The 12,497-nt window shown below is 39.5% G+C and overlaps 1 protein-coding gene across 1 annotated transcript in view; it reads left to right on the top strand.

The window, feature by feature from the left end:
- LOC128636664 (uncharacterized) overlaps positions 1-12,497 on the top strand; it is a 37,835-nt gene that overhangs the window by 9,042 nt on the left and 16,296 nt on the right. Inside the window, exon 2 of the mRNA XM_053689655.1 lies at positions 11,967-12,103. Coding sequence (XP_053545630.1) covers positions 12,047-12,103 — 57 coding nt within the window. The 5' untranslated portion in view covers positions 11,967-12,046. The remainder of the gene's footprint in view (positions 1-11,966; positions 12,104-12,497) is intronic.

Here is a 12,497-nt window from a genome sequence, read left to right on the forward strand (position 1 = left end):
AAATTCGATTGCAATCAGGAGGAGTTACACAGGTACAGAGAGAAAACTGGCCCAGCTCTTAAAATATCCATTGATTGCAAATTAATACATATAATACCCTGATGGCATGCTATATTCGCAATTATTCCTGCTCAGAATAATAATACATTTACACTATATACATATAGTGGTATAAATAAACACAGAGATATGAAAGACAACATTGTTTAGAACATAAAAAGTAATTTAGGGACATGTAAATATGTTTGTAAAAGATTTCTGACATAACACATACCCACACATATATATATATATATATATATATATATATATATATATGCAGAAAAAATGGCACACACTAATGGAGCAACTACCCGGTGCACTGCAAGCAGGAGTATTGCATGTAGGTAAGCTTTCCAAATACACACTCAGCCTAAGTGTTGTAGGTATCCGGAAAAGAGCAGGCAACACAGGGAATTCAATCAAAAGAAAAGGCTTTATTCCAATCCTTGGAAAAACAGCAGGGCCTTAACCCATAACGTTTCGGTCTACACCTAGACCTTTATCAAATGGAGCCCATGTGAGAGATACAGTACCCAAGAAGTGACATAATATATAAACAGGTAGTGATACACATATTTACATAATAGGCGCCAAACCATCTTCTAGTGATCCGCCCGGTTCAGTGCAAGTCTCAAAATGCGGCAAAGACGGCGTGATGATGTCACGCGTCACCGGAAGCCAAAACGAGGCTAAGTTTGGGAGTCATGGTAACGGTAAACATAGCACCGTGTACCATAGAGCAGAGCGAGGCGGAGTACTAGGGGGGAGTATGCACAAGAGACTGTGCAAAACGGAAAGGCAAAGGGGAACTTAAATACACCCAAATAAATACAAATAGTGAAAAATAAAAAAAGGAAACAGATAGTAAATGCAAGATAAACAACAACAAGCACGAGTGACAGTGTCAGAAAGATATATATATAAGGCAGCACATAGCATACTTCATGTGCATAAAAATGCTGCTGGGGAACAAGTAGTCAATTAAACGTATACAAATACATAACCACTCTATACAATAGGAGTATCAATGGGAGACTACAGGGGATAATATCCAGACAATGAAAAATGCTGTTTACATTTAGACAAAGCTAATATTTAGCAGTGATCATAGAAGCCATGATCACATAATGAATACAGAGGACCTGCAAAGGAGGGTACACACTAGAAACCTATGTACAATTATAACATAGGTAGAAGATTAATGTGGACATTCATTTGTAGCAACACCCAAAGTCAATGGTGGAATTGAGACCTTTAGGGGCAACTGTGTTCAGATTAAAGATCCACCTAGCCTCCAGACGTAATAGGGTTAATGCTCTGTCCCCACCACGCCGTAAACGTGGCACATGGTCAATCAAGATGACCCTCAATGAGGACAATAGATGTCCTGCCTGCACAAAATGTCTCGCAACTGGTTGCTCGGATTCACCCGATTTGATAGCTTGACGAATGGCTGTTTTGTGATTGGCTAGTCTTTCCTTGAAGGCGGTGACTGTTTTGCCAATGTAGTACAGAGAACACGGACAAATGATTACATAGATCACATACTCTGATGTACATGTCAATCTGTGATTGATCTTGTATTTTCTGTTCGTATGTGGATAATGGAAGGTATTAGCAGTCATCATGTGATTACACGTGACGCAATTGCCACATCTGTAGCATCCCAATTTGGCCTTAGGTAGCCAGGTCCGTCGTTCGTAACAATGCACCGGTTCATTCAGGACCAAGAGGTCACGTAAATCTTTAGACCTTTTATAGACCATCCGTGGTGGCGGGAGGTCATAGAACGGTAGACTAACATCTTTAGCCACAATTTTCCAGTTGTCCCTGATGGTATTAGATATCTTCTCTGAAAGGGGTGTATATGTGGTCACAAAGTTCATTCGTAGGTCTTCTTCTTTTGCCTTGTTCCTTGTCATGAGGCTATCACGGGTTTGATGTTCGGCAACCAGGAGTTGTTTTTCAATGAGTTGTGGGGGGTAACCACGTTGGAGAAACCTTTCTGCCATTTCAGACAATTGTATTTTCTTGTGGTGGTCATCTGTGTTATTCCGAACTACCCTCAGGAGCTGCGAGGAGCTGACAACGTTTTTTTGAGTGTGAGGGTGGAAGCTGTTGTAATGTAATATGGAGTTTTTGTCTGTTTCTTTGTGGAATAGGGTGGTATGTAAAAAATCAATACCCATAGAGTCAGTTTTGTAGATCTCTAGATCAAGAAAATTGATTTTCTCTGTGTTCCATTCGATTTTAAATTTAATGGTCGAGTCCAAATCGTCAAGGGCATAAACCAATTGGTAAGGGATGCTGGAGTGCCCCTCCAAACAAGGAACACGTCGTCTATGTAACGACGGTAGAATCTGATGGAGTTGTGCTTAGGGTTAAATACATGGTATTTTTCAAATTGAGCCATATATAGATTGGCATAAGCGGGTGCCATGCTTGATCCCATGGCCGTACCCAGTATTTGCAAAAAAAATTTGTTTTCAAAACGAAAAAAGTTTTTTTCTAAGCACAACCCCAACAGATTCATCAAAAATTCAATAGGTGGGCCTGCATAATGCTCACTGTTGATCAGACACTCTTGGATAATTTTTTTGCCATGGTCATGCGGAATCATGGTGTAAAGACTCACCACATCCATGGTTACTAGTAAATCCAGTTGCTTATCTACCTCCAATGTTTTTAGGAGGGTGATAAGCTCAAAGGAGTCTTTAAGATAGGAGTTAGTTGCCTGAACAACAGGCTGCAGAAAAAAATCAATGTATTCAGCCAAATTCTGTAGCAGAGAACCCCTGGCAGAAACAATAGGTCTGCCAGGGGGGTTGTCTAAAGATTTATGGATTTTGGGGAGCAGATACAAAATAGGGCAAATAGGTTTGTCCACAGTCAGGAATAACCATGTGTCGTCATCAATTATGTTAGCGGTCTGTGCTAGACATAATAGGTCATCCACGTCCTTTTTGAATCCCATAGTAGGATTATCTCTGAGTTTAGTGTAAGTCACTCCGTCATATAATTGTCTACGTGCTTCAGTTTTATATGCCTCATAGTCAAGAATGACTATGGCCCCACCCTTGTTGGCCGGCCTAATGACTATATTAGGGTCTTGAGAGAGTGTTTTTATAGCCATTCTCTCCTGTTTAGTCAGATTATCCCAAGATCTGTCAGTAGGTGGTGGGGTAGTGGAAATACTTGAAAGACACGCTTGGTGAAACGTTTTGATGGAAGTGTGAGTGTTAGGTGGTTCAAATGTGCTGTGTCCTCTAAACTGTTTCCTAGTGAAGTCACCCTTGTCTTTGAAAAAATCTTTTAGTTTTAGCTGTCGCTGGAATCTACCAAAATCGATGTGAATATCAAACAAGGTGTTTTGAGAGCGTGGCACAAAAGAAAGACCTTTGTTAAGGACACTATTTTCCTCAGGGCTCAAGGGGCGTGTACTAAGATTGAACACTATTGTTTCAATTTTTTGTTGGTAATTTTCCTTCTTGTATCGCCCCCCCCCTCCTGAAGTGTCGGTGCCTGGGGCCTGTGATAAAGGGGGTTTCTGGGAAGATCTAGTGCTAACACCTGTTTGTTGACTTGTAGAAGGAGTGGCAGTATCTCCTTCAGAAGAATCACCACCACTGCTATCTACAGTGGTGAAATTAACTCTTCTATTTTTGTTTAGGTTTCTTCTACGGCCAAAAGGAGCACTATTGTCTTTACCATATAACCACCTATAGACACGTTTCTCTCTGTAGTCGTTCTCTACAGTAGAGATTTTTTTATTTTTGAATGCCAGGAGGTCTTAACAGGTGTTAGCACTAGATCTTCCCAGAAACCCCCTTTATCACAGGCCCCAGGCACCGACACTTCAGGAGGGGGGGCGACACAAGAAGGAAAATTACCAACAAAAAATTGAAACAATAGTGTTCAATCTTAGTACACGCCCCTTGAGCCCTGAGGAAAATAGTGTCCTTAACAAAGGTCTTTCTTTTGTGCCACGCTCTCATAACACCTTGTTTGATATTCACATCGATTTTGGTAGATTCCAGCGACAGCTAAAACTAAAAGATTTTTTCAAAGACAAGGGTGACTTCACTAGGAAACAGTTTAGAGGACACAGCACATTTGAACCACCTAACACTCACACTTCCATCAAAACGTTTCACCAAGCGTGTCTTTCAAGTATTTCCACTACCCCACCACCTACTGACAGATCTTTGGATAATCTGACTAAACAGGAGAGAATGGCTATAAAAACACTCTCTCAAGACCCTAATATAGTCATTAGGCCGGCCGACAAGGGTGGGGCCATAGTCATTCTTGACTATGAGGCATATAAAACTGAAGCACGTAGACAATTATATGACGGAGTGACTTACACTAAACTCAGAGGTAATCCTACTATGGGATTCAAAAAGGACGTGGATGACCTATTATGTCTAGCACAGACCGCTAACATAATTAATGACAACACATGGTTATTCCTGACTGTGGACAAACCTATTTGCCCTATTTTGTATCTGCTCCCCAAAATCCATAAATCTTTAGACAACCCCCCTGGCAGACCTATTGTTTCTGCCAGGGGTTCTCTGCTACAGCCTTTGGCTGAATACATTGATTTTTTTTCTGCAGCCTGTTGTTCAGGCAACTAACTCCTATCTTAAATACTCCTTTGAGCTTATCACCCTCCTAAAAACAATGGAGGTAGATAAGCAACTGGATTTACTAGTAACCATGGATGCGGTGAGTCTTTACACCGTGATTCCGCATGACCATGGCAAAAAAATTATCCAAGAGTGTCTGATCAACAGTGAGCATTATGCAGGCCCACCTATTGAATTTTTGATGAATCTGTTGGGGTTGTGCTTAGAAAAAAACTTTTTTCGTTTTGAAAACAATTTTTTTTTTGCAAATACTGGGTACGACCATGGGATCAAGCATGGCACCCGCTTATGCCAATCTATATATGGCTCAATTTGAAAAATATCATGTATTTAACCCTAAGCACAACTCCATCAGATTCTACCGTCGTTACATAGACAACGTGTTCCTTGTTTGGAGGGGCACTCCAGCATTCCTTAGCAATTGGTTTAACGCCCTTAACGATTTGGACTCGACTATTAAATTTAAAATGGAATGGAACACAGAGAAAATCCATTTTCTTGATCTAGAGATCTACAAAACTGACTCTATGGGTATTGATTTTTTACATACCACCCTATTCCACAAAGAAACAGACAAAAACTCCATATTACATTACAACAGATTCCACCCTCACACTCAAAAAAACGGTGTCAGCTCCTCGCAGCTCCTGAGGGTAGTTCGGAATAACACCGATGACCACCACAAGAAAATACAATTGTCTGAAATGGCAGAAAAGTTTCTCCAACGTGGTTACCCCCCACAACTCATTGAAAAACAACTCCTGGTTGCCGAACATCAAACCCGTGATAGCCTCATGACAAGGAACAAGGCAAAAGAAGAAGACCTACGAATGAACTTTGTGACCACATATACACCCCTTTCAGAGAAGATATCTAATACCATCAGGGACAACTGGAAAATTGTGGCTAAAGATGTTAGTCTACCGTTCTATGACCTCCCGCCACCACGGATGGTCTATAAAAGGTCTAAAGATTTACGTGACCTCTTGGTCCTGAATGAACCGGTGCATTGTTACGAACGACGGACCTGGCTACCTAAGGCCAAATTGGGATGCTACAGATGTGGCAATTGCGTCACGTGTAATCACATGATGACTGCTAATACCTTCCATTATCCACATACGAACAGAAAATACAAGATCAATCACAGATTGACATGTACATCAGAGTATGTGATCTATGTAATCATTTGTCCGTGTTCTCTGTACTACATTGGCAAAACAGTCACCGCCTTCAAGGAAAGACTAGCCAATCACAAAACAGCCATTCGTCAAGCTATCAAATCAGGTGAATCCGAGCAACCAGTTGCGAGACATTTTGTGCAGGCAGGACATCTATTGTCCTCATTGAGGGTCATCTTGATTGACCATGTGCCACGTATACGGCGTGGTGGGGACAGAGCATTAACCCTATTACGTCTGGAGGCTAGGTGGATCTTTAATCTGAACACAGTTGCCCCTAAAGGTCTCAATTCCACCATTGACTTTGGGTGTTGCTACAAATGAATGTCCACATTAATCTTCTACCTATGTTATAATTGTACATAGGTTTCTAGTGTGTACCCTCCTTTGCAGGTCCTCTGTATTCATTATGTGATCATGGCTTCTATGATCACTGCTAAATATTAGCTTTGTCTAAATGTAAACAGCATTTTTCATTGTCTGGATATTATCCCCTGTAGTCTCCCATTGATACTCCTATTGTATAGAGTGGTTATGTATTTGTATACGTTTAATTGACTACTTGTTCCCCAGCAGCATTTTTATGCACATGAAGTATGCTATGTGCTGCCTTATATATATATCTTTCTGACACTGTCACTCGTGCTTGTTGTTGTTTATCTTGCATTTACTATCTGTTTCCTTTTTTTATTTTTCACTATTTGTATTTATTTGGGTGTATTTAAGTTCCCCTTTGCCTTTCCGTTTTGCACAGTCTCTTGTGCATACTCCCCCCTAGTACTCCGCCTCGCTCTGCTCTATGGTACACGGTGCTATGTTTACCGTTACCATGACTCCCAAACTTAGCCTCGTTTTGGCTTCCGGTCACGCGTGACGTTATCACGCCGTCTTTGCCGCATTTTGAGACTTGCACTGAACCGGGCGGATCACTAGAAGATGGTTTGGCGCCTATTATGTAAATATGTGTATCACTACCTGTATATATATTATGTCACTTCTTGGGTACTGTATCTCTCACATGGGCTCAAAACGACAAGAGGTGACAGCATAAAGTATTTATTGTAGAGACAGCAGGAAAAAAGGCAGCAACGTTTCGGGACTTCTGTCCCTTTGTCAAGCTAGTGTGTACAATGAATTCAAACACCTTATATACCAATAAACCACCAGGTGGCGCTAAAAACACATATATATATAGACAGGTAAAAAAAATAATTAACCTTTCATATACCAAATTAATTCATTTTTTATATATATACTGAATTAATTCATAATCATTATATACAAAGTTTACTCAGAAAAAGGCATTTTATACAAAAATATTTGATATTAAATTTCATTTTTAAAGTGCAATATTAGGATTTAAATTGCAATGTTAGATTTTAAATTTTAGATTTTAAAGTGCATGCAGTTAGATATATCCTGTGAAGGATTTTGATTCCCACCAATTTAATCCAGAAATAATGTACTTAAAGAAACACTGATAAATCCCAGTCTTTATTCATGCCATTGGGATGCATGGTACCCAATTCATGAATCCAGAACGCCTCTCTTTGTTTTAACATTTTCTCCCTGTCCCCTCCTCTACGTAATTTGGGGACATGGTCAATTATCTGAAAACGGAGCTGATTTATGGCGTGATTTTTTTCTAAAAAGTGTTCAGCGACTGGAGCTTTTAGATTTTTAATTCTTATAGAACTTTTGTGTTCTATAATTCTGTCGCGTACACATCTAGTTGTTTTTGAGCCCTTCCCAATCATACACCTTGATGTATGTCATATACCTTTTTAACCCATTTAAAGTATTTACTGTATTTTAATGATACACATATATTTTACACACATAGACACAAAGACACACACACACACATACATATATATATATATATATATATATATATATATATATATATATATATATACTTTATTTTAATATATTTTACATGGTGAGTGTTCGTGAGTGAGTGTTCCCTCTAAGGCCGCATTGTATGAGTAGCAGTTAAGCAGTTATTAAGGGACCTATACTGTACAGTCTACATTGTATAGTGTTTGCTTACTGCAGGGTGTGGTTCCATAAGTAACTGTTTCGCTGCTGGGCCGCTTACAAAATGTCGCGTGAACACTGGTCTCAAGTTGCTCTAACTTTCAACTTCTAATATGAGTGATGTTTAGTGCAGACGCAATATCCACTGAAAGTACAGGGGGCGCTAAAGGGATGTCTGCCGCTCTACACATTCTCTGGTTATTCTTCTTTACCATGAATTTGTAATATAAGTGATGTTTAGCGCAGTCGCATTATCCACTGAAAGTACAGGGGGCGCTAAAGGGATGTCTGCCGCTCTACACATTCTCTGGTTATTCTTCTTTACCATGAATTTGTAATATAAGTGATGTTTAGCGCAGACGCAATATCGACTGAAAGTACAGGGGGCGCTAAAGGGATGTCTGCCGCTCTACACATTCTCTGGTTATTCTTCTTTACCATGAATTTGTAATATAAGTGATGTTTAGAGCAGACGCAATATCCACTGAAAGTACAGGGGGCGGCGGGCGCTAAAGGGATGTCTGCCGCTCTACACATTCTCTGGTTATTCTTCTTTACCATGAATTTGTAATATGAGTGATGTTTAGCGCAGACGCAATATCCACTGAAAGTACAGGGGGCGCTAAAGGGATGTCTGCCGCTCTACACATTCTTTGGTTATTCTTCTTTACCATGAATTTGTAATATAAGTGATGTTTAGTGCAGACGCAATATCCACTGAAAGTACAGGGGGCGCTAAAGGGATGTCTGCCGCTCTACACATTCTCTGGTTATTCTTCTTTACCATGAATTTGTAATATGAGTGATGTTTAGCGCAGTCGCAATATCCACTGAAAGTACAGGGGGGCGCTAAAGGGATGTCTGCCGCTCTACACATTCTCTGGTTATTCTTCTTTACCATGAATTTGTAATATAAGTGATGTTTAGAGCAGTCGCAATATCCACTGAAAGTACAGGGGGGCGCTAAAGGGATGTCTGCCGCTCTACACCTTCTCTGGTTATTCTTCTTTACCATGAATTTGTAATATGAGTGATGTTTAGCGCAGACGCAATATCCACTGAAAGTACAGGGGGCGCTAAAGGGATGTCTGCCGCTCTACACATTCTTTGGTTATTCTTCTTTACCATGAATTTGTAATATAAGTGATGTTTAGCGCATACGCAATATCCACTGAAAGTACAGGGGGCGCTAAAGGGATGTCTGCCGCTCTACACATTCTCTGGTTATTCCTCTTTACCATGAATTTGTATTATTAGTGATGTTTAGTGCAGACGCAATATCCACTGAAAGTACAGGGGGCGCTAAAGGGATGTCTGCCGCTCTACACATTCTCTGGTTATTCTTCTTTACCATGAATTTGTAATATGAGTGATGTTTAGCGCAGTCGCAATATCCACTGAAAGTACAGGGGGGCGCTAAAGGGATGTCTGCCGCTCTACACATTCTCTGGTTATTCTTCTTTACCATGAATTTGTAATATAAGTGATGTTTAGAGCATTCGCAATATCCACTGAAAGTACAGGGGGCGCTAAAGGGATGTCTGCCGCTCTACACCTTCTCTGGTTATTCTTCTTTACTATGAATTTGTAATATAAGTGATGTTTAGAGCAGTCGCAATATCCACTGAAAGTACAGGGGGCGCTAAAGGGATGTCTGCCACTCTACACCTTCTCTGGTTATTCTTCTTTACTATGAATTTGTAATATAAGTGATGTTTAGAGCAGTCGCAATATCCACTGAAAGTACAGGGGGCGCTAAAGGGATGTCTGCCGCTCTACACATTCTCTGGTTATTCTTCTTTACCATGAATTTGTAATATAAGTGATGTTTAGAGCAGTCGCAATATCCACTGAAAGTACAGGGGGCGCTAAATGAATGTCTGCCGCTCTACACATTCTCTGGTTATTCTTCTTTACCATGAATTTGTAATATAAGTGATGTTTAGAGCAGTCGCAATATCCACTGAAAGTACAGGGGGCGCTAAAGGGATGTCTGCCGCTCTACACATTCTCTGGTTATTCTTCTTTACCATGAATTTGTAATATAAGTGATGTTTAGAGCAGTCGCAATATCCACTGAAAGTACAGGGGGCACTAAAGGGATATCTGACGCTCTACATATTCTCTGGTTATTCTTCTTTACCATGAATTTGTAATATAAGTGATGTTTAGAGCAGTCGCAATATCCACTGAAAGTACAGGGGGCGCTAAAGGGATGTTTGCCGCTCTACACATTCTCTGGTTATTCTTCTTTACCATATACTTGTAATATCAATTTGCGCACTCATTTAAGCGCAGTCCAGCGATACTGATATCGCTCCGTGCACTATCATTAGAGCGCCACTTGTGATCTGGGCCTAGAGGGATAATCACCTTGAGATTGTATTATTGCATGTTTATATGTAATAAAAAAAACTAAAACTTTGTGATATACTTTATTTATGTTGTTTGCTCCCTTGTATATGCGCAACCTTCCCAATTACCCTGAGTTTGTATAAAGTAATCGGCATCACCGTGTTGTAAGTTACTTATCCTAGATTTAACAGCCTGATATCTTATATTCCATGCAGTAAGTCAAATCTAAACACTAAAAACAAATTAACACCTTGTTTACTGCATCTTTTTTTATTGGCCAATCTCCCCTAAACAATTACCTTCTTTGGTATAGGCAATCCAGGCCTGGAATAGAAAAGGCTAGACTGTCATTCTGTTAGCAAAATCTGCCTAGTATTGCATTTTGTTATCAGCTGCAGCCAGTTACAGACAGATAAATAAAAGGTTTAGCCTTAAGATGTCAGCAGTGCACATTTTCAGTTCTGGGAACTAAAAAAAACAAAAACTTAAAAGTTAATGAAAGTTTATTGCAAAGTTGTTTTACTATACACAATTAAATATTGTATATTACAATCTCAAGTAGTGTACTGTGCCTTTAAGTCTACTGATTTATATCCAAATTGTAAGTCTTTGGTCTGTTTTTAAAGCTCTTAAATGTGCTAATCTCCAACCTCATTATCTGAGTTACCTTGTTACGGTTTTATGTCTAGGGCTGGTTCATGCCCCGTAGCTATAAGTGGCTGCCAGCGTTAGATAACAGACACAGCAGTCGATTGTGTTACACTATGGGCAGGCTGCTATACCCCCGTCTGTCTGGTTACAGAGAGGAAGGTTTTCTCTCTCCTCTGTGTGACACGGAAGCCTAAAGTGCGTTTTGTGAGTTTTCTGCCGGTTCTGAAACTTCATTCAGGTTAGTGAATTGGGATTCCGGAATCACTTTGACCAGGATGGGAGATACAAGTACGTTATAATGCAATGGGCTCCTCTTATTTGTTGGTCTGTCAATAGATTTGCAGAACTTCATGAGTTGTTTGTTAAAGATGCGATACCTTGCAATGCTCTGGCAAGTAATGGGTTAAAACGTAGTTTTCTTTCTTATGTTTGTTTTGTAGCTGTAAAAGTGGTTTGTTTTTAGCTGTAAAGTAGATCGTCTTGTGTCTGCCCCATGGTAAATCTCAGGCTTATCCTCTCCTGATCTCCTTGCTATACTGTCTATAACATTGATTGAATTAAGACCAACCCTCTTAAAGGGATACCCAATAAGTGCTGGTGTGTTCAAAGAGAACCCCAAGAAGACTAATATGCAGATGTATTTTCTAAAATATTATTAGTTTGTGCCCATAAAGCAGCCATGTTATAACCTAGGTTTTTTGTTTTTTTCTCTGCTCATGACAGTTAGTGACAGTTAAAGGAACACAACTAGTTAGCCAATACCAAGAGACAAATGTGTGCAGGCACCAATTAGCTAGCTCCCACTAGTGTGGGATATGTGTGTGTTCTTTTTCCACAAGGGATACCAACAAAGCACATTTGAAAATAGAAGAGAATTTAAAAGCCTTAAAATTACACGTTCTGTCTGAATCCTGCAAGTTTCATTTTAACTTTTCTGTCCCTTTTAATCATGAAAACATTTTTTTTCTCAGCACAGAAAAATCTGCTTATACAGAGAAATACTGCAATACATTATAAAATGATTTTATGTATTTTACTGTTTCAGGCTGAGATTATTGTGAAATTCAGCACAAATGACTCACAAAAGAATCTCTCGTTATTCTTCAAGCACTTAATACGTTGTTTATGATGTCTAAGAAAATTGTCAGTGGACGTTCAAATATCCACAAGGTCAACAGAGAGGTAAGGAATAGAATCCATTGTTTGCTGTATTTTATTCATGTCTTGCTTGCTGCAATTGTTTTTTACTAGCCAAACTTCACCCATTATTTGTCCTATTTGGGGGAGACAATCTGGGCTCTAGTCTGCTGAAAACAAGGCTGGCCTAATCATTATAGTAGTATAAAATGCATTGTTGTACTGTTGTTATCATTTAAAGCTAATTATGGACAGATATGTAGCAGGGTTAGCTTTGAGAAGTAAGCAGGGGACATTTCCAGCTCTGATAATTACAAAATCAATAACTAAAATCAGAATACAAAATAAAAGAACAAATAGATAATACAGTTTTGTATTTCGTGTCTAGAAATCCTTTAATTATATCTAAATGTAAAACTCAATTTGTTTTCTTTTTTGA

Source organism: Bombina bombina, chromosome 7 (genome assembly GCF_027579735.1).
Source record: "Bombina bombina isolate aBomBom1 chromosome 7, aBomBom1.pri, whole genome shotgun sequence".
Taxonomy (NCBI): domain Eukaryota; kingdom Metazoa; phylum Chordata; class Amphibia; order Anura; family Bombinatoridae; genus Bombina; species Bombina bombina.